This window comes from Cervus elaphus, chromosome 12 (assembly GCF_910594005.1).
Source record: "Cervus elaphus chromosome 12, mCerEla1.1, whole genome shotgun sequence".
NCBI classification, from domain to species: Eukaryota; Metazoa; Chordata; class Mammalia; order Artiodactyla; family Cervidae; genus Cervus; species Cervus elaphus.
In genome coordinates this window covers 16,866,019-16,890,043 of record NC_057826.1, presented here as the reverse complement: position 1 = coordinate 16,890,043, position 24,025 = coordinate 16,866,019, and the positions used below count along the sequence as shown (strand labels likewise).

General features: G+C 56.7%; 1 protein-coding gene and 1 non-coding gene across 4 annotated transcripts in view; one reads left to right on the top strand and one right to left on the bottom strand.

Moving 5' to 3' along the window:
* Positions 1-24,025, bottom strand: part of LTBP2 (latent transforming growth factor beta binding protein 2) — a 106,047-nt gene that overhangs the window by 2,383 nt on the left and 79,639 nt on the right. For 2 of the 3 annotated variants that reach the window (XM_043919652.1, XM_043919650.1), the window contains exons 16-34: positions 22,102-22,230; positions 21,233-21,361; positions 16,263-16,382; positions 10,882-11,001; positions 9,658-9,780; positions 9,312-9,437; positions 8,766-8,891; positions 7,565-7,687; positions 7,310-7,435; positions 6,825-6,947; positions 6,069-6,200; positions 5,682-5,807; positions 4,531-4,674; positions 3,387-3,578; positions 3,177-3,260; positions 2,356-2,484; positions 1,930-2,067; positions 1,664-1,831; positions 996-1,364 (exon numbers count right to left, since the gene is read on the bottom strand). In XM_043919652.1, the coding sequence (XP_043775587.1) occupies positions 996-1,364; positions 1,664-1,831; positions 1,930-2,067; positions 2,356-2,484; positions 3,177-3,260; positions 3,387-3,578; positions 4,531-4,674; positions 5,682-5,807; positions 6,069-6,200; positions 6,825-6,947; positions 7,310-7,435; positions 7,565-7,687; positions 8,766-8,891; positions 9,312-9,437; positions 9,658-9,780; positions 10,882-11,001; positions 16,263-16,382; positions 21,233-21,361; positions 22,102-22,230 (2,727 nt within the window). The remainder of the gene's footprint in view (positions 1-995; positions 1,365-1,663; positions 1,832-1,929; positions 2,068-2,355; positions 2,485-3,176; positions 3,261-3,386; positions 3,579-4,530; positions 4,675-5,681; positions 5,808-6,068; positions 6,201-6,824; positions 6,948-7,309; positions 7,436-7,564; positions 7,688-8,765; positions 8,892-9,311; positions 9,438-9,657; positions 9,781-10,881; positions 11,002-16,262; positions 16,383-21,232; positions 21,362-22,101; positions 22,231-24,025) is intronic. The other variant, XM_043919653.1, reaches the window with a different exon arrangement.
* Positions 17,018-17,090, top strand: TRNAE-UUC. Its single transcript has one exon. It is a non-coding gene; the product is annotated as a tRNA-Glu (tRNA).

The following is a 24,025-nucleotide window of genomic DNA, read 5'->3' as shown; positions in this document are numbered from 1 at the left end:
ATCAGTCTGATACACTGGCTGTGCCCATGGCAAGCCTGACTTCCTTATTAGAATCCAAGTCCTGAGTGCTGGGGTCATTGCCACTTATGAACCAAGTCACCACAGTGGGCCTTTAAACGGGTTAAGTGAAGTGAAGTCACTCAGTCGTATCCGACTCTTTGCGACCCCATGGACTCCCCATGGAGCCTACCAGGCTCCTCCATTCATGGGATTCTCCAGGCAAGAGTACTGGAGTGGGTTGCCACTTCCTTCTCCAGCGGATCTTCCTGACCCAGGGATTGAACCCAGGTCTCGCACATTGCGGATAGACGCTTTACCATCTGAGCCACCAGGGAAGTTCCCCCTTAAAGGGGTTAGAAATCCTTAATTCCCATTTCAAACTGTGGTACTGGAGAAGACTCTTGAGAGTCCCTTGGGTAGCAAGGAGGTCAAACCAGTCAATCCTAAAGGAAATCAATTCTGAATATTGGAAGAACTGATGCTGAAGCTCAAGCTCCAATACTTTGGCCACTTGATACGAAGAGCTTGACTCACTGGAAAAAGACCCTGATGCTGGGAAAAGATTGAAGGCAGGAGGAGAAGGGGACGACAGAGGATGAGATGGTTGGATGGCATCACCAACTCAATGGACATGAGTTTGAACAAACTCAGGGAGATAGTGAAGGCCAGGGAGGCCTGGCGTGGTGCAGTCCATGGGGTGACAAAGAGTCAGAGATGACTTAGCGACTGAACAACAATTCCCACTTCGAGTCACAGGTTTGAACCTGTAGAGCAGGGTGTTCTGCAGACTGTAAGTGGCATAGGAGTGTGCTGCTGGCTCCCTCACTCTGCTGCTGGCTCCCTCGCTCCCACAAGCAGCTTTTGAGGTTGGGATGACGTCCTGTACGTTTTTGGTGTCCCCTGTGTTAGTTAGTCCATCAGAGGGAGTTGTTAGTGCCTGTCCCTTGGGTGACCCGTGAGAGGGCTGGGTGGATTTTTCCCTTTCCTGTCCTCACCCTGCTGACAGTGATGAGCAGATGGAGAAGATGGAAGTGAAACAGCTTCAGAGCCCACCTCTTCCCCGTTTTTGCAGCAACACAGACCTGGGTGGCTGGCCACGTAGTGGGGCTGGAGTTCTGAGGGCTGCAGGGGAGGTTCAGGGAGTGGTATGCGGTCCCCCGGGCGGCCGGCCGTGCTGGGGAAGAGTGGTTCGGGGATGGCGTCCTCGGGGCCCAGGTAGTTGTAGAAGGGGACCCCGTCTGGGCCGTAGAGGCTATAGTGCAGGTCATCGGGCCCGGGGCCGTACTCATAGCCGGGCCGGAAGTGGATCCCGGCCTCCCGTTCGGCTTCGATCCGGGCCACGTTGCAGAGCTGAGCATAGACCTCTGTCGGGAGCAGTGGGGAGAAAGGAAGCTGGGCCTGGGCTCCTGGGAGCTGAGGCCCGGGGTGCTGTTTCTCGACTCAAGGAGAGAGGGAGGTGCTGGGACCACCGCCTCAAGTTCCTGGTGGTGTTCCTCTGCCCCCACCCCGCCCTGCCCCACAGCATCCATCCCCAAACAACAGGGAGGGAAGACAGGCCCAGGCCTTGCCCTCCTCCTTTCTGAGTCCCCCCCACCCTTTCCGAGGACACACCCTGCCCTGGGGGGCCCAGCTCTGCCGCCGTCCCCACCTCCTGCCTTCTCACCTGAGCTCCTGGGCGGGCACAGGGCGCACTGCTGGCTCCAGGCCTCGCCGTCCTGGCAGCAGCACTCCGTGTAGGTGGTGCGGCGGCCGTGCAGGGGGTGGCTGCACACGTAATTGGTGACTCTCTTCCAGCAGATGTCCATGTGGATGTCGTGGTCAGGCAGGTCCTCTGGGGGCGCAGGACACATGAGCCTCCCCAACCCCGGTCTGCTCCCCCTGCTGCCTCTGCCCCCACCCCATGCCCACCCCACCCCCACCCTTACTGACCCACACCGCTGGTGCTGTTCACGCAGCGCTGCTGACTGAGGTCCAGGGTGAGGGGTGGGCTGCAGAAGCAGTGGAAGGAGCCTTCCGTGTTCACACACTCGCCATTCTCACAGGCCATGTCCTGGCACTCGTCGTGATCTGGGAGGCAGGGAGATGGGGAGGAACATCGGGGGCAGTGCCCACGCGCTGTGCCCACCCACTGCCGCCTTCAGGGAAGGGGGTGTTTCTCGTAACTGATAATGCCCCCCCCGCCTCCCACCTAGTCTGGGAGGCCCCAGCCCAAGGATGGCTTGCCAGTAGGTCCCTCCCACCAACCTCAGACCCGCGAAGGGGGACACTCCCAGCCAGAACTGGGCTGCCTGGCAGGGGGTGAGGGAGCATTCAGCTGTGGGCCCTGGGGTGGGGAGGGGTGGCGAGCGTCCTCACCCTCACACTTCCTGCGGGCGGCATTGTAGTGGTAGCCAGGGTTACATAGGCAGATGTAGCCGGGCACCGTGTTGAGACACCGGCCATTCCGGCAGAGCCCGGGCCCAAACATCACACACTCGTCAGCATCTGTGGGAGGGCAGAGCTGAGTGAGGGCAAGGCGAAATGCGGGATGAGGCAGTCCTTAGATCTAGGGGCTCCAAAGCCAGACTGACTGGGGCCGAATCCCAGCCTTGCCACTGGATGGGCAGGTGACATTGGGCCAATTGCTTAGGTTGTCCCTTGCTTCAGTTCCCTACCTAGAAAATGTGGCTCCTACTCCTTAACCTTGTAGAGTTGTTATGGGGGTTGAGATGTTAACGCATGTAAGGTGCTTAAAATAGTGCTTGGCACATAACAAGCACTCAAGAAGAACCATTTCCGTTTCTGCTATTTCCTTTTCCAGTTTCAGGTATGAGTCCACACCCGAACCACCCTTTCTGAGAATGAGTTCCCCAAAGTTTCTGGCTCTGTAAGTGGGGCCAGGAAGATCAGCAGCTGCCTTTGGCCTCTGTCGCTGTGCCCTGGGACTGGGTTAGTCAAGGCATCATAGCTTGTTTCTGGAGGGCTCAGCCTCGGGGAGCAGAGAAACCAAAGTGGGGTTGCCCGGACAATCCAGGAGGAGCTCAGGTCAGAACTTCCAGCTAAAGATCTGCAGCCTTGGGACAGGAAGGTTAGAAGCAACCTGAGATGTGGGGCCTGCACGCAGAGGCCTCTTGGAGGACCAGGCCGGGCCCACTGAGGTGAGTGGTGTTTGGGGAGGAGGGTCTTGGGGAGATTACCTGTGTACGTGGTCTGTCCAAACATCCAGGCTCCTTCCACGGGGATGTAGCCTTTCCCACTAGGGCAGATCTCGCTGAATTCAACTGTGCAGGGAGGCATCTTTCTCAGAGAGAAAGACTCTGCCACCACCCCCTCCCCGCCCCCCACTTCTTTCTGTGTCACCCTGCAGAGCCGACCCTGAGAGGACCTGGGACCCTTGGGGGCCTTACCTGAGTCCTCATCTGGGCACAGGTCACAGGCATCCCCCCAGCCGGTGCCCTGGGTGCAGCAGCACTCGGCCTGCGTGGTGTTCCGGCCCAGAAGGCTGGAGCAGGGCGTCTGGTCCTTCTGTCCAGAGTAGCATTCCATGCGGACGGGGCCTGGTGGGTGTGCCCCTGGCCGGGCCTCAGGGACACTCGGACCTGTGTGTGACAGACGTCCCTTATTAACGTCTGTTCATGGTCCCCTGGGGCACCCTGGCCTTTGAATTTATTTAAATTTTAAACATTTATATGGAACATTACAGTGTACTTTTATTATCTCACTTGATAAGCCTTATGAAGAGCTTATTATCATCAGCTTTCTTTTATAGAAGAGGCAGTTGAGGCTTGGAGAAGCTCGGTGACTTGCAGGAGCCACCTAGCGGCAGATCAGGGAAGTGACCCCAGTTCCTCTGGTGCCACACCCCTGCTCTTTCCAAGATACCATCCTGCCTTCCTCCCCAGCAGTGGGGTGGCCCCAGTCCCGGGCACACCGCACCATATGGGCATGGCATAGTACACCGTTCCATTCCTCTGTGTCACACTGAATCCCTGCCCCTCCCACCTGTCCTCGTTCCAGGTCCTGCTTGCTTTCCCCCAAGTCAGAGAAGGCCAGCTGAGTCCTAGTCCTGGGCTGAGAGGATGAACCCTGCAGCTCTGGAGTGGAGTGGGATGGGAGAGTCGAGCTTAGCTCAGTTTCAGGGCCTCCCTCACCCAAGAGCTTCCTGGGGTTTGACTCAGGGTCCCTCCAAGGCTCAGATGGTGAGGGACAGGGAAGCCTGGTGTGCTGCAGTCCATGGGGTCACGAAGAGTCAGACACGATTTGGCAACTGAACAATAACAACCAAGGCTCAATCTGAGGTCCCTGGGCCCAACCCCCTCAAGCTGGCATTAGAGCTTCTCGAGCCTCCTGTAGGGTCGTCACAGCCCCGCAACCTCCTGGAAGTTCCTGGGGCTTAGCCGACTTTGCTCCACACTCAGACTCCTCACCCCTCCGCACTCCGGCCCCAAGATGCTCTCCTGCCCACACCGCGGATCAAGAGCTGGAGTAGAGGAAGCGCTGTGTACGCCAGACAGCGGGGGGTGCACCGTGAGGGTGGGGCGCGGGGCTCACCTCCAGCCCCCCGCGGGCGGCAGCGCCCCTCCTGAGCGTCGTACTCCTCCAGGTCGCTGGCGCAGAGGCACAGGAAGGAGCCCTCCACGTTCTCGCAGAGCGCCGCCCCGCACACCGCCAGCATGAGCTCACACTCGTTCACGTCTGCCAGACAGGAGGACCGGCTCGTGAGCAAGGGAGAGGCAGCCCAGGCCCCTGCCCCTGCCTCCAGCCCCGCGGGCACATTCCCGTCACATCCCCCCACTCCCCCATCCCCCACAGAAACAGGCTAGGGTCTAGGGAAGAGCGGGAAGTGGGTGTGACTTCGCAGGAAGGAGGACCAGGTGAGCAGAAGGGATGGCGGGGGGGGGGGGGGGGGGGAGGAGAAGGGTGGCAGAAAAGGGCCCATAAATGGACAAAGAGGAAGGGTTCCTCCTTCTGCACGTTCCCCAAGCGTGCCTCTTGACCCCTTGAGTCTCTGGGGAAGGGTGGCGCCTTCACTAGTGAGCTTGCTCCCCCTGCTGGTAAAACGGGGTCTCGCTTCCCTGATAACCTTGCCACGGTGCCCCTGTGGGGGTGTGTGTGCTCCACTGCGCAAATCGGGTGCCCCTCTTTGTGACCCCATGCATGGACTGTAGCCCGCCAGGCTCCGCTATCCATGGGAATCCTCCAGGCAAGAATACTGGAGTGGGTTGCCATTTCCTACTCCAAGGGATCTTCCCAACCCAGGGATCAGACCTACGTCTCCTCCATCTACTGCATTGGCAGGTGGTGTCTTTACCACTGAGCCACCTGGGAAGCCCAAGGTGCCCCTGTAGTTCAGTTCAGTTCAGTTCAGTCGCTCAGTCGTGTCCGACTCCTTGCAACCCCATGGACTGCAGCACGCCAGGCCTCCCTGTCCATCACCAACTCCCGGAGTTTTACTCAAACTCATATCCATTGAGTCGGTGATGCCATCCAACCATCTCATCCTCTGTCGGAGGAGCTGAAATCCCCCTTCCTTGTCACTCTATGTTGGGGGCCCCGTATGGAGCCACGTGACCCTGAACATTTCAGCAGGAGGGCCCTAGGGCCCCTCTATGCAGGGCAGCCAAGATCTGTGGAGATGGGGTCAAGGGCCCAAGAGGCTTCCCTTCCCTGGTTCAGAGCTGGCTAGCCCACAGGCTTCTCACCAACGCAGTCCCAGCCGGAGGGCGAGGTCTCGAAGCCCTGGTCACAGAGGCAGCGGAAGGAGCCGTCCGTGTTGTCGCAGAATCCGTGGCTCCCACACACCGTGTCGTTGGCACACTCGTCTATGTCTGTGGGACAGGGCGGGCTGCAGTGTAGGGCGTGCTCTCTATTCGCTGGGAATGCTTATTTATCTGGCTTATTAACACCAAGATCTCTGAAAACTAACTCCTGAACACAGAGTGAGAAAACTAAACAGTCCTCTTCAATTTTTGTGTAAGCGCTGCTGTATGGAAAACACACAAACAGCTGCAAAAATAGTTTCTAGCCAGATACGTGGAAAGTAGATGTGGTCCTAGGCCTCCCCGCCCGCACGCCCCCTCCCCACTCACCAATGCAGTCTCCCGTCGGGGCCACGTGGAAGCCAGGCTGGCAGCCCAGGACACAGCGGAAGGAGCCAGGGCTGTTCTCACACCTCCAGGCCCCGCACACCGGTTCCCCGAGGTCCTCGCACTCGTCAATGTCTGTCCCCAGGGCCAGGGGAGGGGACAGAAGTGACCAGGTCACTACCCCGACCCCATCTCTCTGGCATTACAAGGTCATGCCCCTCAACTTCTGAGGTTCTTGATTGGTTCCAAACCACTATGCTCATTTCAACCCCAAAATGTCAAGTTCAGGACCCTTTTCCCTGACCCGCAGGCCTGATTGTCCAGGAGAAGAGCTCTCGGCCTCTGTGACACTCCTTTCCCCCACACCCTTCTCTCCACAGCAGAGCACTGTCTACTTCTCGCTATATAAAACCTTTCCCAAAGTGTATTATGGAGAGCTGTCTTCATATGCCTCCCTTGCTTAGTTTCAAGATTATCCATAACTGTCTATTTGTCCCAACAAAAGACATTGAACCCAGGTGGTGTAAATGTCTATTGCATCCATTTGGTTTTTAAAAAACTAGATTCTGTGCTCTGCTATAGCACAAGGACATCCTGGGGGCAATCCCTGAGTCAGAAGAGGCTGAATAAAGACATTATCCATTGGATGATTTATCTATGGAAGGTGTGCTCGAAGCTGGGGTTCCTGGCCCCAGGGAGCTGAGGAGCTGGCAGGGTGGAGGTGCCTGTCTGTCTGTCAATGTGGTGCAGAGCCCTTACCCACACACTCCCCGCTCTCCGGGGAGGGCTGGAAGCCAGTCTCACACACACAGTTGAAGGAGCCGTCGGTGTTAACACACTGGCCCCCGAGACACCGGTCCGTGACTGCACACTCGTCCACATCTAGAACAGAGACGTTTGTCAGCAGGGCCAGCCATGGGCCCCCAGGGCCTTGTGCGGTTTCGCCCAGAGGACGGCCAGGGAGTGGCCCGAAGTGGGAAAGGCCTGGAAGATCTGAGCGAGAGTCCAGAGCTGGAAGCCAGAGGCGCGGGTGGGCGTGGAGCCCCGGAGCCGGGCAGGGCAGAGGGCGAAGGCACCTGCCTTAGGCATCGTGGAGAAGCCGTGGAGGAGGGCTCCGAGACCCTCCCTGACGCCTGGCTCCCAACCTCATCACTCAGGCTCCCATCTTCCCATCCCAGGTGGACCGCGAGCGTTTCATCAGTACGCAGGATGACCTCTAACGCCCCCTGCCGCCGGCTTCTCACCTTGGCAGCTGGTGCCCCCGTCTGCGCTGACGAAGCCGTCCGCACAGAGACAGAAGAAGGACCCGTGGCTGTTGAGGCACTCGCCGCGCGGTGCGCAGTAGTCGTCGCCCGCACACTCGTCCACATCTGCGGGCAGATGAGCAGGTGGTGTCTCCCGGTGTCTCCCCCGGGGCGGGGATGTTCCCGGGGAGTGCGCGATGTAGGCAAACCCTCCGCCCCACCCCGTTCCCGGCCGGGGAGACCTGAGCCACTCACCCTCACACACCGTGCGGTTGGCCAGCTGGAAGCCCGGGGGACAGAGGCACTGGTAGGAGCCAGCCGTGTTCTTGCACTCGCCTCCCAGGCAGCTGCTCTGGGGGTCTTCACACTCGTCCACATCTGCAGGGCCACACCAGGAGATGGTAGTGCGGAGGGGTGGGGTGGGGAGGCGGAACTGATGGGAAGACCTTCCAAGGGCAGGGATCAACAGGGAGGTCTCCAGAGGACCTGGAGGTCTGCCCCAGGAGACTGGACCCATAGGAGCGCCATCCTCTCGTAAACTGGCAGGGCTGGGAGAAGCTGGCCAGGGAGCCTTTGGGGAGCAGGATGGCTGCAGCTTCTTCCATCCTGCCCCAGCCCAGTCCAGCAGGCTCCTCTGGCCTCCCGATGCCCACACTGTGCCCGCCCCGGGGACACCTGGTCTCTCCCAGCAGCAACCCTGGCCTAGGGTGGCCAAACCCTACTGCCCTCATCATGGCTGAGATTTTACAGAAACAACAGGAAAACAACTGAGAAATAAGCCAAGGAAGCGGATACAGAGAACCTGAGGAGGTAACAGAAAGTGGATCATTTAAATTGGCCTACAGATTGCCCTGGGACTTCTTTGGTGGTTCAGATTCCTTTCCCTGGTAAAGAATCTGCTTGCCAATGCAGGAGACCTGGGTTTCACCCCTGGGAGGGAAGATCCTCTGGAGAAGGAAATGGCAACCCACTCCAGTATTCTTGCCTGGAGAATCCCATGGACAGAGGAGCCTGGAGGACTATAGTCCATACAGTCCATGGGGTTACAAAGAGTCGGACACGACTGAGCAACTGACACTTTCACTTTCTTTCACAGATGGCCCGGTACTGGCCAGGGTCTTTCGAATAATGTCGCAGCACCCACCTTTACAAGGAACCCTTGAGGAGCTTGTTAGATAACAGATCCCAAGGCCTCCCCAGCAGACAGATTTAGCTGGTCTGACAAGGCCTGAAAGTTGCATGTCTATCAAACAAACTCCCCGTGATTCAGACAAGCACTGAAGCTCTGGTCCAATGGCTCACTGGACCCCTAGACCCAGATCTGCAGTTGCCTTTCTGACTCCTGTTTAGGGAGGGAGGGCAAGAATAGGCGTCCCCAGCTAGCCCACCCTCCGAGGCGAGCTCGCTTCTCTGAGGGTGAAGGGTTAGTCTCCTGCTCCCCGTGGGGGCCTCTCACCTTCACAGCTGTGGCCCAGGGCGCTGGGCTGGTAGCCCGCCTCGCAGTCCCTGCAGGAGAAGGAGCCGGCAGTGTTGGTGCAGACTCCGGACGGGCAGACTCCCGGAAAGGCGCACTCGTCTAGGTCTGGGGTAGACAGCCAGCCAGTCAGTCACGCGGGGGGCCCGGGGATGCCTCCTTCCACCTGGCTAGGCCAGAACCACCCTGTGCCTCTGGCTCCCTCTCTGAGCTTGTTGGACTCTGCGGGCCCCCGAGGAAGGGGAGCCCCTGGCTCTGGGCCTCCTACAGGGCACCCCCGCACCCTCTCCCCAGGGATGCTTCTGGGGTGGCTCGGCCATCAGCTTCCTTCCCCTTTGTCGCTGTGACTCCCTTCTCCTTCTGTTTTCATGGAGAAAACAGAAGCTCAAGTCCATTCACAGGGTCCTCTCGCCTAGCCTGGAGACCCCCAGCATCAACCCCAAACCAGGCGACAAACGGAGGGTTCTTTGGGAGGTCGAAGGGCCTGTGCTGTCAGTCCCCCTTGGCCGACCCCCTCCCCAGGGTTACCTTCGCAGGCGGTGCCATCCTCATTCACCCAGTACCCACTCTCGCAGGCCGAGCAGGTAAAGGAGCCCTCCGTGTTGAGACAGAGGCCCGTGGGGCACGAGGCCCGGATGGCACACTCGTCGACATCTGAAACAGGCCATTGAGCTCTGTGTGGGGCTCTCTGCAGGACAGACATGCCGGGCTAGCCGGAGGTTGGCAGGGCGGGGCGGGGTGGGGTTGGGGGGCTGTCGGGGAAAGACAGTGTGCAGCAGTGCTGTGTTGGGTCAGCTCAGGGATGTGGGCCAGAGGGAAGGAGCTGCAGGCGGACGTGCCGTGGATGGACAAAGGGGGCTTCGGATCCTTGTACCTTGGCAGCCCTTCTCATCTGGGGTGACTTCGTAGCCCTGCTCACAGGAGCATCTAAACGAGCCCTCCAGGTTGATGCATGTTCCGTGGGCGCAGACCCCAGGGGTCAGACACTCATTCACATCTGTGGGAGAGAAGTCCAGGTTGACGTCCTGTCCCCCACGCAGCCTCCAGCATCAGGCCAAAAGCGTCTCTGTTACAGGGCCGGGGAACCAGCATTCCAAGGGGACCTAGCACCCTAAGAAGAACCAGAGGTCATTCCTGCCCCTGGACCCATCTACCTCGGCCGGGGGCCCTTCCCCCGCAGAACTAACTCCCATCCCTGAGCTGACTTCAGCTCCATCCAGTGACACATGGCACCCTGCAAGTTCCTACAAAAGGGGGTCCAGATCCCCACCTAGCCCTGGGACTGGTTTGGCCCATCTGAGGACACTTGGGGGCAAGTGTCTAAAGACTCCTGCCTCACCTTAGAGTGAGTCTGAACCTCTCTGGTCTCCTCCCTGCCAACCAAACGGGTATGTTTAAGCCCCATGTTCTCAGCCCACCCACCAGCTTCAGCAGGCAAGTGGGTAACACAGAGAGAGGCCAAGTTCTGCCTGGGCGGTTGAGCGGCAGTCTCAAGGGCCTGGGAAACGCCTGCCCTCTCCAGAGCCTCAAAGCCTCTATTCACGACTCAGTCCCTCCTGGCATCCCGAGCCCTGGGCCCTTCTTCCTGCGGGGGCTGAGGGAAAGCACTTTCCTCCTATGGCTGGCATGCAACCCCACCCCCCGACCTCCGGAGAACAGCACTGCCGTTTTCTAGGCATTGCTGTTAGAGGTTGCTCTTGAGGTCCAGGAGGGCAGAAGACCCCTCCTCCCGGAGAACCACACCACTGGCATCAGCCTCTTCCAAAAGACGCGTGGCACCCTCAGCCTACCTAGCAGAACCCAGCCACAGAAGCCTCTGGAACCTTGAGCTGTATGTAGCTCCTGGACGGATATGGCCAAGGAGCCTAAGGGGCCCCCCCACCCTGGCTGATTCAGAGGGCAGAGCACCAGTAACTGAAGCACACCCACCTCATCCCCAACATCATCTGGAAACCCAGCTGGGTCACGAAGGACAATAGCCTCCAAGCCATTTCCCTCTGCCCACGCCCCACCCCCCGCCCCCCGCCACCATGTGTGGGCTCAACCCAGGGTCCCCAGGCCAAACAGCCCCCTCTGTGCCTTGGCAGGCAGCCCTCACCTACACAGCTCCCGCCCTGGCCCCTGTAGCCCTCCTCGCAGGGCAGGCAAGTGTAGGAGCCGGGGGAGTTGACGCATCTCCCATCAGGGCAGGTGCCAGGGTGACGGCATTCGTTGATATCTGAAAAAATAACAGCCCCTGCCTTGGTCATCGCTGGGAACCACGGCCCGCGGGTGGGCTGTGAAGGAGCACATCCTTGACTCTGCCCTCGGTCAGAGAGAAGGAGGGTGTCAGTTTCTGTACAGATGGAAACTAGGAAAATGTGAGTGTTCTCCTGTGTTCCCAGCCCCACCTCCCACCCACCGTCCTGGACAAAAGAGAGATGGAAGACCTTGAGGAAGGGAGAAGCCCTGCTGCGGGAGGCCATGCTCTCGCTAGCTTGGGGAGGGTGAGAGGGCTCGACGTCATGAGCTGGACTCTTGGGGAGGGCCTTCATCTCTCCCTTGTTCGTTTACAAGGGGTGATGATGATGGGATAGGACGTGCTTGGCACAGAAGCCCCAGAGACCCCAGAATAGATCCTAGCTGGGCAATGAAGGCAAAAACGGGCTTCCCGGCACCCGGAAATGAGGGCTGAGGATGACTCCCCCAGTCTTTGATGTGGTCAAGACCAGCCCTGAGGCTGATGCAGAGCGAGGCTGAGGCTGACGCAGAGGCTAGAAAGGCTGTTGGAGAGGGGAATTTTCTTCCAGCTGAGAACCACGCCCACTCTGCTGAGATTCAGGAAAGCCAGCCCGAAAGGAAGAGTCTGAACACCGATCAGACAAGAGGGGCAGGGGTGAGCCATGGAGGGAGAGGGGTGAGCCTTGGAGGGAGAGGAGCCAGTCCTGGGAGATGAGAACAAGGGGGTGGAGGGCAAGCTTGCTCCCAGGAACGGCACACAGGGCTCTGCCCAATGCAAAGCTGGCATGCTGGGGAGTCCAGCCTCCAAGGCACCCCAGCGACCTGGGCCGAGTTGGGGAGGTCAGAACCCGGGGACTGAACTCTGGGTCAGGACAGCAGGAAGACATTTGGCTCTTCCGGCCCAGTGTGCAGACTCCCAGTCACTCTTCACTACAGACAGATTGGCTGAGCTCCGGAGGAAACAGGAGGGTTCACCCTCCCTGTGTGGGTAATTGTCACCTTCCCACAGGAAGTCCACCTCCTCATGGAGATTCAGAGACCCTACTGACCAGGAGGAAGACCTGCTCAGCACCCAGGGAGAAGAGAAAGGCAGGAGGCAGGGCCAAGGGTCAGAACACAGGCTTCCTGCAAAAGGACTCAAGGCAGCAGCTGTCATGATAAAACAGGACATGGGCCTGGAAGTGGAGGGTGAGAATGAATCTCCTCTGAGGTTGTTTGGTCTGCAGAAGACTGGGTACATCAGAGCCCTCTGTTCCGGGGAACCGGTCACCTCTCACGGCCAAAACTTCCCCCTGCGGGTCCACATGAGGAAGACATACACACAGCAGAGGGTGTTTCAGGGGTGTGTGTACTAGGAGATACCCAGAGCTCCTGCGCAATCTCAGGGACACTGAGATAAGGCTCATCTCAGGAAAGAGGGCAGCCAAGAACCCCTTGTTGGGCTGTGGTGATACCAGGCTAAACTATTCTAGAAGCTTCTGTAAAAACAGAACTGGAGAGAATAAGATGGAGGTGGAAGGTAGGGCCACCGCCTTTGGCCAGCACCCTGGCCTACCGGTCCTGGCTAAGATACCAGAAGCAAGATGGGCAAAGCCATTGGGAATGAGCCAAAAGTCTGCTTCAGGGATGCGAGACTCGGGGACGAAGAGAAAGAGAAGGAGGCAAGCATCCTCCTCTAAGACCACACCGAGGAAAACCGGAGTCTTTGGACCTCTCCTGCAGGGTCAGGCAACATCAGAAGGAGATTAGACTTAGCGGGAGCAAAAGGCTCTGAGCTCTGCCCTGCCCCAAATGTTCTGGGCACACCTGCAGAGGTGGTGCTGGAAGTGCATCATGTTGGGCATTAGGAGACCTGTGGGACAAATGCTGCTTCCCTGAGAATTCCAGCTCTCACTTTTTGGGTCGTGGTGGGCTTATGCCTCCTGGTCCCTTGCGATTGGGTGGGGCAGGAGGACTACTGCTGGCCAGTAGCTTGGAGTGGATATCACGTGTGTAATCTATGGGCCCAAACACTTATTTGTGTGCAGCCTTGCAGAGTGCTTTCTTCCACGGACAATGGCCACGTTCAAGATGCTATTCCTTTAGCCTGGTTCAAGGGTGAGAAGACATGGGGCAGGACCCCCAGCAGACCCATGATGGATATGCGGCTTTGGTCAGATATCAAGTCTGCTATGTCCTACATGACACTAAGATTGAGGCTGGTTGTTATTGCAGCATAACCCGGCCTATCCTGGCACACTACCGCTGGCTTCCTTCCCCAGACCAGAGCCCCAGCCAGTGATGTTCATGCCTGGGAGGTGGGGGCGGGGGTGGGGGACAGAGGGTCAAAGCAGCCCCCAGTCTCTACCTGAACCAGGGCGGGCCTCTTCTAAATGGGGGCTGATATATCAGAGCCACTAGCCAAGCCATGGATGAAATGGACTCCCTGTTAAAAGCACAGGCTCTGAAGTCACCAGATATCCTGAGGCTGTCCCACCAACCTTTCGGCGCCTGGATGAGAGCCAGATGTTTTTTGCCTCTTCTAGGGTTTAAATTTTAACCTAAGATTATGGTATGTTTTGGTAAAGGTTTTACCCTAGTCGTCGGGGGGCAGGCGCTGTCTGTCTTTTTTATGGCTGTATTCTTGGCCCATGGCTGGGACACAGCTGGCGCTCAAGAAGCATTTGCTGACCAAAGAATGAGACCATGTGATTCACTAAAGCTTCACATCCTCTTGGTATGAGGCTGCTGGAAAGACCCCAGAAGACCCCGGGAAACAGTCACCCCAGGGACCAGCTTGCCAGCCTGCTGTCTGTACACCGGGCAGATGGTGGAGCTTCTCTAAGCAGCACTGCAGTCTCTGCTGGAGGAGATGGAAGGGCGCTGTGAGAGCCCAAGGTGGGGAGGGTGCTCCCGCAGGGGCTGGACCCATGGGCGGCCTTGGCGGTAGGTGGAGGACAGCGGAGCCCTGGCAGTCTGCAGGGGAACTTGCCCCTCTCCGTGGGAACCCAGAATCCCGGGACGACGGAAATGCCATGGAGACTTTGGATGGGCTGCTGTCCAGACCACTCGGGCCCTTCACCAGAGACTGGGAGTTTAAGTGGAGAGAGAGTGGTTTCTTAGTTGGAGGAAGAAGAAAGAGGGAGGGGGAAGTTGACTGGGCTCCCAGGGTGATGGGCCGGGGCTGTGGTTACCGGTGGAAACCTGGAGGAGCGTGCAGGCTACATCAGTCTTTCTTTCAACAGACTCAGAGTGTCTGCCACGGGCCAGGAACTCAGCCTGACCTCCCAGCCAAGGTGCGTGTTTCTGGGACCTTTCCTCCGGAAAGGAAGGGGGCGATCCAGAGGCACAGGCTCAGACATTGGGGGGAGACAAGACATGAGAGAAAACGGGCTCCCCTACTTGCTGCAGGGCTGCCTGCACACTTTGCATGGTTATTCAGCAGGTTAACCAGAGCCCCTGCGATGGGCATTATGGTTTTCATCTTCAGACACTGAGACAATAAGCCAAACCCAGATCTGTCTCCACCAGAGCCTGTGCATTCAATGTGGACTGGTTAGTATAAATTTGAGATTTTAGATGTCCTTGGATTTTCCTAGTTCATTTCCTTTGGTTTTACTTTTTAATCAGGTCTCATGCCAAATGAATAATGCTGGATGCTTAAATGAGGCAATCTATTGAGTCCCTAGTCCAGCACCTGGCACATATAGCAGTCACCCATCAAATGCCAACTCCCTTCACTCTCCCTTCTCCTGGAAAATACCAGACTGTCTGTGGTTCAGCAAGCTCATGAGGACAAGGCGGGTGGGTTCTGGCTTTGATCACAGTGGGCCTGACTTTAAAGCGGGTGGCATTGAGAGGGGAAGGTGAGATGCTGGAGATTCAGACAGGGATGTGTCTGTCCTACACCCCCTAGCAACCTCTCCCCTTTGTCAAGACCTGCCGGGACTCTGGACTCTGCTTCTGTAGTAGTGGCATTGGCAGTTTGTGAGGACATCAGTGGGCAATGTCACAGCCAACTTGTGACACTGGGAAAGGGAGCTGGGATGAGGGCTTATTCATTTATTTTTTTCAACTAGTATGTATTGGTCCAATGCATGAACATTTGTCAGGTGTCCACACACGGTCATCTAAGGATACAGTCCAGCTTACAGCCTAACAAGCTTTAGCCAGTAGATCAAGCCTGATGCCTGAGGCCCCTCCCAGATGTCAACCTTCCCTCTACCATGCGACTCAAGTGGTGGGCAGAGGTGCACAGTGGGGAGCCCCTGGGATCTCATCTATATAAAGTTACTCTGTTCCCATGCTGTCAGGGCAGACAGGATGCCAAAATCCCACTAAGGGAACAGAGATGCTCCTGGAATCCCTAGACAGGTCTCTTTGTGCACAGGAGTGGGCTCAGCATCAAGGAGAACAGTCAGGGGTAAGCTGGAAGGGGAGCTGGTGGTGGGAAGTGCATGGGGAAGGACCAGGAGACGATGGGGAGGAACCAGGAGATGATGGGGAGGGACAGGAGACAGTTGAGAGGGACAGGAGATGATGGGAAGGGACCAAGAGATGATGGTGAGGGATAGGAGATTGCAGAAAGGGACCAGGAGATGGTGGGGAGGGACCAGGAGATGATGGGGAGGGATAGGAGATGGTGGGGAGGGACCAGGAGATGATGGGGAGGGATAGGAGATGGTGGGGAGGGATAGGAGATGGTGGGGAGGGATAGGAGATTGTGGAAAGAGACCAGGAGATGGTGGGGAGGGACCAGGAGATGATGGGGAGGGACCAGGAGATGATGGGGAGGGATAGGAGATTGTGGAAAGGGACCAGGAGATGGTGGGGAGGGACCAGGAGATGATGGGGAGGGATAGGAGATGGTGGGGAGGGACCAGGAGATGATGGGGAGGGATAGGAGATGGTGGGGAGGGATAGGAGATGGTGGGGAGGGATAGGAGATTGTGGAAAGAGACCAGGAGATGGTGGGGAGGGACCAGGAGATGATGGGGAGGGACCAGGAGATGATGGGGAGGGATAGGAGATTGTGGAAAGGGACCAGGAGATGGTGGGGAGGGACCAGGAGATGATGGGGAGGGACAGGAGATGGTTGAGAGGGACAGGAGATGATGGGAAGGGACCAAGAGATGATGGTGAGGGATAGGAGATTGTGGAAAGGGACCAGGAGATGGTGGGGAGGGACCAGGAGATGATGGGGAGGGATAGGAGATGGTGGGGAGGGATAGGAGATGGTGGGGAGGGACAGGAGATGGAGGAGGGCGACCCATTCCTTACCTTGGCAATGTCCTTTCCTGACCATGATGTAGCCCTGGTCACACTCACAGTGGTAGGAACCCTCTGTGTTGGTGCACCGACCCCGGCTGCACACTCCTGGCTGCTCACACTCATCTATGTCTGTGAACACACAGAAGAGTCCTGAGTTGGGGCCAGCCCTGCAGGGGGTCCTGGGGCATCCCCTCAGAGGCCAAGATCAGGGATGCCCATGCTGAGGCCCAGACAGGGAAGACATCCTTGCCACAGCCATGAACGGCAGGGGCTCTGAGGCCAAGTCAGATTGACCTAGCTCAAGCCTCTGCAAACTCGTGAGTTCCCTTCTCCCAGGGAAGGTGGCTATTTTGGGGGCCCTTGGAGACCCTCACAGCTGTCTCCTCACTCCAGTGCAAGGGCTTGTCTTGAGGTCAGGTGGCAGTGCATATGGCACTATCTGAGGAGACCACCAAAGTCCCCCTCCTAACCCCAATACCTTCCCCACAGCTCTGCTCCTAGAGTTCTTAGGGGCCTACTTAAAGGTTAGTGAAGTCGCTCAGTCGTGTCTGACTCTTTGCGACCTCATGGACTGTAGCCTACCAGGTTCCTCTGTCCATGGGATTTTCCAGGCAAGAATACTGGAGTGGGTTGCCATATCCTTCTCCAGGGGATCTTCCCACCCCGGGGATTGAACCCAGGTCTCCTGCATTGCAGGCAGACGCTTTACCGTCTGAGCCACCAGGGAAGCCCATAGTTAGGGATTAAAGGTTAGGGATTGGGATTCCCTGGTGGTCCAGTGGTTAGGACTTGGTTCTTTCACTGCCAGGGGCCTAAGTTCAATCCCTGGTTGGGGAACTAAGGTCCTGCAAGCTGTGTGGAGCAGCCAAAAGAAAAAAAGTTTAGGAATTAAGCAGCCAGTGAGAGATAGTATCTTAGGCAGCTGTGGATCTGTTCCCGTAGTTTCTTCTATTGTCCCAAAGCATAATGGGGCCCCATAATGGCTTGAAAGCCCAAGCCTGGTCGTGCCTTCTCTGTTAAGGCCCTACCAGGATTCCTTGCTGCTCAGACTGCCTCACAAGGCCTCATCCCAGCCTTGCTGTGTTTGCCGATCCCCGCTGGTCTAGCCTCCAAGCCTTCATTCGCACAAATGCCTCTGCTTGGTTTGATGGCCAGCAGAGCCCTGCTCCCATTTCAAGGATGGGTTCAATTTATCAACTCTAGATGGCTCTGGCCACCCCCCATTCCCTGCCCACCACAGTCAAATTAATAGAGGACTCGCCTTTTCCCCCCACCCCCCACTCCCAGCAACGGTTCAACACTGAAGCTCTGTGCAGATGAGATGAGGTCATCCAGGTGAAGGGCTTAGCACAGTGCCTGCCTGGCACGAGGTAAGCACTGAATTATTATTATTGTGCTCAGTCGCCAAGTCACGTCCAACTCCCTGTGACCCTGTGGACTGTAGTCCGTCTATGGGCTCCTCTGTTCATGGGATTCTCCAGGCAAAAATACTGGAGTGGGTTGCCATTTCCTTCTCCAATTATTATTATTATTATTCTAGCACTAAACCTGCTCCATAAAACCCAAGCACCTCTGCCCAGCATGTTAGATCTCTCATGACCTGGCCCCTGCCTGATTCTCTCACCATGGTTCCTGCCTCCCACACGCCTCCTAGCCTCAGCAGCCACATGGAACATGCTTCTGAGCTTCTGCCTGCTCTGCCTCCTTGCCTGGAGAGGCTTCACACCCACCAGCTTGGCTGTCTCCTTTCCATCTCTCAGTGAGGCTGCCCTCGCCCCTCCAACCCACATGGCCCTTCCCAGGGTTCCCTTAGGGATCCGTAGGGGTGAGTAACTGCTTCCCCCAACCCCCACGAATTCTGAGAATGTGCCTTATTATTCCCAGGCCCTTAGTGCCTAGCCCAGAATCCCCAAATTACCTATTGCTTGAGTGGAATAATAAGCATTTGTTTTCAGACAGTGTTTTCATCTGAGCAATACCTCATAACACTTCAGTGCAGAGTGGTAAAATGCGCACTCCGAGGCCCACATCCAGAGATTCTGACCCAGTAGTACTGGGGTGGGCCTAGGAACCTGCATTTTAATAGCTCTCCAGGCAATTCTGAAATAACCGGTCCTCACTTTGGGAAGCTGTATTCCCAGTGGAAGAGGAAAGGAAACTTGCTAAAGGACTCAGGGACTGCTGGGGCCAGGATGACTGCTGGATGATAAGGCTTGGAAAACTGACGTGTTCTATGGAGAAAAATGGAAATGGAAAAGACTCAGTCTTAACACCCATACAAGGATGGACTCCAGACGGATTAAAACATGTTGTGAGGGACTTCCCTGGTGATCCAGTGGCTAAGACTTCGTGCTCCCAAAGTGAGAGACCGGGGTTGGGTCCCTGATCAGGGAACTAGATCCCACACGCAACAACTAAGACCCAGCACAACCAAATAAATAAAATACATAACTAAATTAAATAAATAAATAAAAAGAACATGTCATGAAAGGCAAAACTGTAACTGTAATAAAGGAAGGTGTAGACTCTATTTGTGACTTACAGTGGGGGAGGAATTTTTACATAAATCCCTCAAAGCATAAAAATAAAGCAAAAAGGTGAATTTCTATGCACCAGAACTATGAATTTCTGTTCAAAGAAGGATTCGTGGATAAGGTCAATGGGCAGAGGACAAGACGTAAAAATTATCATATCTAAACCCAGGCAAGTATCTGGAACATATAAGGAACTCCTAAATAGCCACAAGGAAAAACAGGAATGACCACTGAACTGAGCAAAAGATGAGGACAAGCAATTTTTAGGTAAGGAAACCCAACGGCTAACACATGAAGAGATGCTCATATTTACTAGTAAAGCAAGTGTTATTTTAAATATTTAATTAAAACTATTATTTAATAATAATTATTGCTCAGTCATTTCTGACTCTTTATTACCCTATGGACTGTAGCCCACCAGGCTCCTCTGCTCATGGGATGCTCCTCTGCTCATGGGATACTCCAGGCAAGAATACTGGAGTGGGTTGCCATTTCCTCCTCCAGAGGATCTTCCTGTCCCAGGAATCGAATCTGGGTATCCTGCATTGCAGGCTTGGGGAAGCTCAAATATTTAATAGTCAAATAATTTTTTCCAGAAATTGTAATGGTTTCTATTAATTATATAAATTAATGAAATAATTTATAAATAAAAATATTTAAAATAAGGAGATACTCTTTCATGAGAGCAGCAACATTTAGAAAGTGGATGTTTTCGGATGAGGCCTCATCAGGTGGCAGCCAAGCCCTGTTGGAGAAGCTCTGAGAGCTGACCTTGAGCCTCCAGCCTCCTCCTGCAGCTGTCAGGCTGGCAGAGACCTCCAGACACTCAGGCTGGCACGCGGCAGGACCGCTCGTCTGGGTCAGACCTGGTCACACCCTTCCCTGTTGCAGCCGCTGCCTGTGCCGGGCCAGCACCTTGGGCTGGGCCTGCAGGGAGCAGTGCCTCCAGCCCACAGCACTTGCCAAGGCTGCAAAGCCCACCAGAGAAGCCCCTTAGCCCCCAGGCCTCTGCCCTCGATAACGCCAGGCTGTTCTGAGCACTGCTGCCTGAGTCACCTCCCTGGGAGCCAGCTGACCGCACCGCCGCCCTCTGCTTGCAGACCTCTGCTGGCGGCCACTGTCTGTGGGACGGCGACCAAGCACTTCAGCCTGGCGCTCAAGACACTTAGCAAACTGGCGTCGGTTCCCGCCACTTCCTCCACATACCGGGCACTCCCGTCACTCTGGATTTATCGTTATTCCCAGAGTGCGCCAGGCTTGTTCACGGTTCTGCCCTCTGCAGAAGCGCTTCCCTTCCCCTGAAATACCCTCCGCTTCCTCTTTTCCTTCACCGTGTGTGTGTGTGCGCGCGCGTGTGTGTGTGTGTGTGTGTGTGTGTGTGTGTGAGGGAGGGTGTTGGAAGCAAACCATGCTTTGGGGCCAGGACGATTTTGATTCTGCTTCCAGCTCAGCCACGGCTCTAGGTGTGAGGTCTCTGGGTGTTTCAGTTCACCTCTCTGAGCCTCAGTTTGTTAAACTGTGAAATGGGGATAAGGGTTTCTACTGCATGGGGTTGGGTGGGATGATGAGTGTCACAAAATAAAGGGCTCACGATGGCGCTGGCACATGAGAACAGCTCGTTAAACGGTAGCTGTTATTATTCTGGCCTCACTCGAACATCCCTGTGGGAAACCTTCAGACTTTCTTCCATACGGAACCAGTGCGTCCTCATTCCGCAGTGCCAGAGTCCACGCCTTACTCAGTGCAGTTCCCCTAGAGCTCACACGGCTCCCGGGCCAGAACCAGAAACCCGAGTCTTGAGAACAGCAGGGCCACTCTCCAGGTGAAGGATTCCGACTGGGTTATGAGTCTTACGGCACTGCTTGGAAACCACTGCATCCCACTCTCTGTAAACTCGTTAGTAAAAATGTAAGCGGAGAGTTTCACACGCGGCATAAATGCTGCATATTAAAGGGCCTTTGTTGGAAAGGCCCCATGCAGAGCTTCCCAGGGAAGCTTAAAGCTTGCAGGCATCTCCCAGCAAAGGCGCCCCTGATCCCCAGGCTGCCTGGAGTCCCAGCTGGTGTCCTCACAGGTCACCCTCTGTACCCAACAGGAAAGAAGCTCCTTGTCACTCAGAATTTGGGGACCTGGCTGCTTGTCTTCATCTCCAGCCGTGTCCCGGGGTTTCCCCTCACACTCTTGGCTCCCATCACAGTTTCCTGGAGTGTTGGTGAATATTTTACTGCCTTTCAGATTCGTACCCCTCCATCTGGTCTCAGCGACCTCAGCCTCAGTGTAGGTTCTGCTTCCTCCCAGGTCCAGGTCTGAGCCCTGGTCTCGGTCCCCGCATTCCACACACTGTAGCGCTGTGACTAGGTGCTGCAAATGCCTGGATCCTCCTCCACCCAAACACTACCTGTGGGGTCCTGTACCCCTTCCAGGAGCAAGGGCGGCTCAGCTTACCTTGGCATTCCTGCGTGGCCCCCGAGGCGGCCAGCTTGTAGCCAGGGTAGCAGAAGCAGGAGTAGGAGCCCACGCGGTTGACACAGCGTCCCCTTCCCTTGCAGGGGTCCCTCAGACACTCATTGTCATCTGAGCAGGGGGAGATGGGGAGGGCAGTCAGGGAGGCCTTCCTTTGGGTACCTGTGAGCCACTTGCCATGCTAAGGGCTGGATAGGGGATGGTGCTGTGGGGCAAGGAGGGGCTAAGGGAGCAGAGGAGGCTGGAGAGATGAAAAATCTCTGAGCCTGGGGACCTTGAAGTCTATCCATTGGGCTCATTCAGGAACCAAGGGCCTGGGGCAGTGGCCCCGCACCCCCTTCTCTGCCCCATGTCCCCGTTCCCCAGGGCCCCATGATCATTTCCTTTCTCCTTCAAGGCACAGCGGCTGTGTCTCCCTTGTATAAAATAGTGGGGGAGTGAATCAGGCCCACACTGGATGATTTACGTGTTGTGCCTCCAAACCTCTCCCCTGGGAATGGCCGTGGTAGAGACAGCAGGTCAGGCTTCGGTCTGCTATGCAGACAGTGAGATGGCCAGTTTGAGGGGTGGGTTGATCTCAGAGCTGAGGGCTCCAAGTAAAAGGTGTTTTTTTTCTGGGCTTCAAGGCCCAGGGGTTCTTCCCACTCTCCTGAAGACTCCTCAGGTGGTATTTCCAGAGACCAGACTCCCCAGGGTCAAGGTTAGCTTTGTCCTTGGGAACTGTGGCTCCTCTGCCCATCAACCACACAGCACTGCTTGGACTTTCGGTTGCCTTGGCCTCTGGACTGGCCCCCAGCCCTGCCCCCACCCACCCCAGCCACCGAATGAGCCCCAGCTGCCCGCGTGGACACCTGTGCAGTAGGCCTGGCTGGGGTGTAGCCGGTAGCCAGGGCTGCAGATGCATCTGTATCCATCTGGGAGGTTCACGCAGGTGCCCGGGCCGCAGATGTTGGTGGCCCCAGCAGCACAACTGTCAATGCCTGTGGGAGACAGCACAGCTGAGGCTGTGGCAGGGTGGGGCCGGGTGAGGGCAGTGGGCTGGGATGGGGGAGGCTGGGCGCAGGGCACGCAAGCACAGGAGCCTCACCCCAGCCTTGGCTGGGCCCTCCCACATCCACGTATAGCGAGGCCTTGTATAACACTCCACGCATGGCCCCTCTTCCCAGGGACCCGAGCCCTACCAGGATGGAGCATGCAGTGGTGCATCCTTCTGACCGAGACCCAGGGGTTCCAGTAACCTGTGTCCTACGTCCCAGCAAAGGGCCTCCGCCCCTGAGGCCCCCAGGCTGACCTCATCCTGAATACAGGGTCAGTTCTCACCCCAGAGAGAGGGCTTCCCTCCCCTGGTACACCTTGCCCAGTTTCTCCCAGACAGGCAGAGAGATCTGGTGAGCAGGGTCTTGGGAAAACTGCCAGGCGATGAGGGTAGACGTGGGCTGGGGCCCAGCTAAGCAAGGCCTTGAATACCACACTGAGTCAAGCTGGTAAGAAAGGGGGTCATGGGAGTCGGGGTACGATCAGAGCCATCTCAGGAAGACCACGCCTCTCACATACCACCTTGATTAGAAAAGCAGGAAGGTGGCAGATGGACTAGGGTGGGAGGGGAGGCACAGGGGCCCCTAGAAACCCACCGAAATGAATTAAACACGGACTTCCCTGGGTGGTGGTAATGGGGTAGAAAGCGGGAGATGGATACTGAATTCAGAAACAGTTTGGAGACTCACCAGGACTCAGGGCGGAGGCTGCATTGAGGGCAGAGATTATAGCTCTTTTGAACTTGTGTCCTTAACACTAGAAAAGTACCTGGCACTTAAAACACACTGAATGAACAGATGACTGAATGAATGAGAGAGGCTTTCACTGTGAGTCTTAGCCCGAAGCCTACACACCCAGGCTCCCCGCCCTGCCCCACGGCACTGAGGAAACCCTCGGAGACCCCAGGGAATGGGCCGGGACATTCCTGTGTTGGTGCATAACAGGGCTTCACAGTGTTTGCGAGACTGAACTGAACCGAATGCCCACACTGGCCTGTGTGTGGGGCTACCCTGCCCCTGGCCTGGCTCCGAGTTTGTGTCAGCCTGGGGGCTCAGGAGGACCTCCAACCAGGAGCTACGTGTCCTCCCCAAGAGGTAAGGCTGGGGATGGCAAGGGGGGAAAGGGACCAGGAGAAAGGTTCTGGGCTGTGTGCGGGGCGGGGGGTGGTGGTTGCGTCTCCACATAGCTGACGCCCCAGCTTCGCCCCTGAACCCAGCTCGTCTTGCCTGCTGGGTGGAGGGAGGCCTAGGACACTCCCTGGAGCAGTACACTGAGCCAGAGAAGAGGGGTCCTGGGGAGGGCAGCGGAGACGCCCTGGTTCAGGCCTAGGAAGGCCAAGCTCCCAGCCCAGTTCACTCTCTGGACTGTTTCCTCAACCTGCAGGGTCTCTCCCTTTGCTGAAGGAAATATCCCTCACCCCGAGGTGACCTCAGTCTATGAGGTTAGAAGCAGCAAGGCCCTGACGAGGGCACTCATGGGGGTATACACACGAGCACACACGTGGACACACACACACATGAGCACACACGTGAGCACACACACGAGCACATACATACATGAGCACACACGTGGACACACACACACGTGAGCACACACACGAGCACATACATACATGAGCGCATATGAGCACACACTTGGACACACACATGTGAGGACACACATGTGAGCAGACACACACGAGCGCACACACACGAGCACATACATGAGCACACACATGAGCGCACACGAGCACATGTGAGT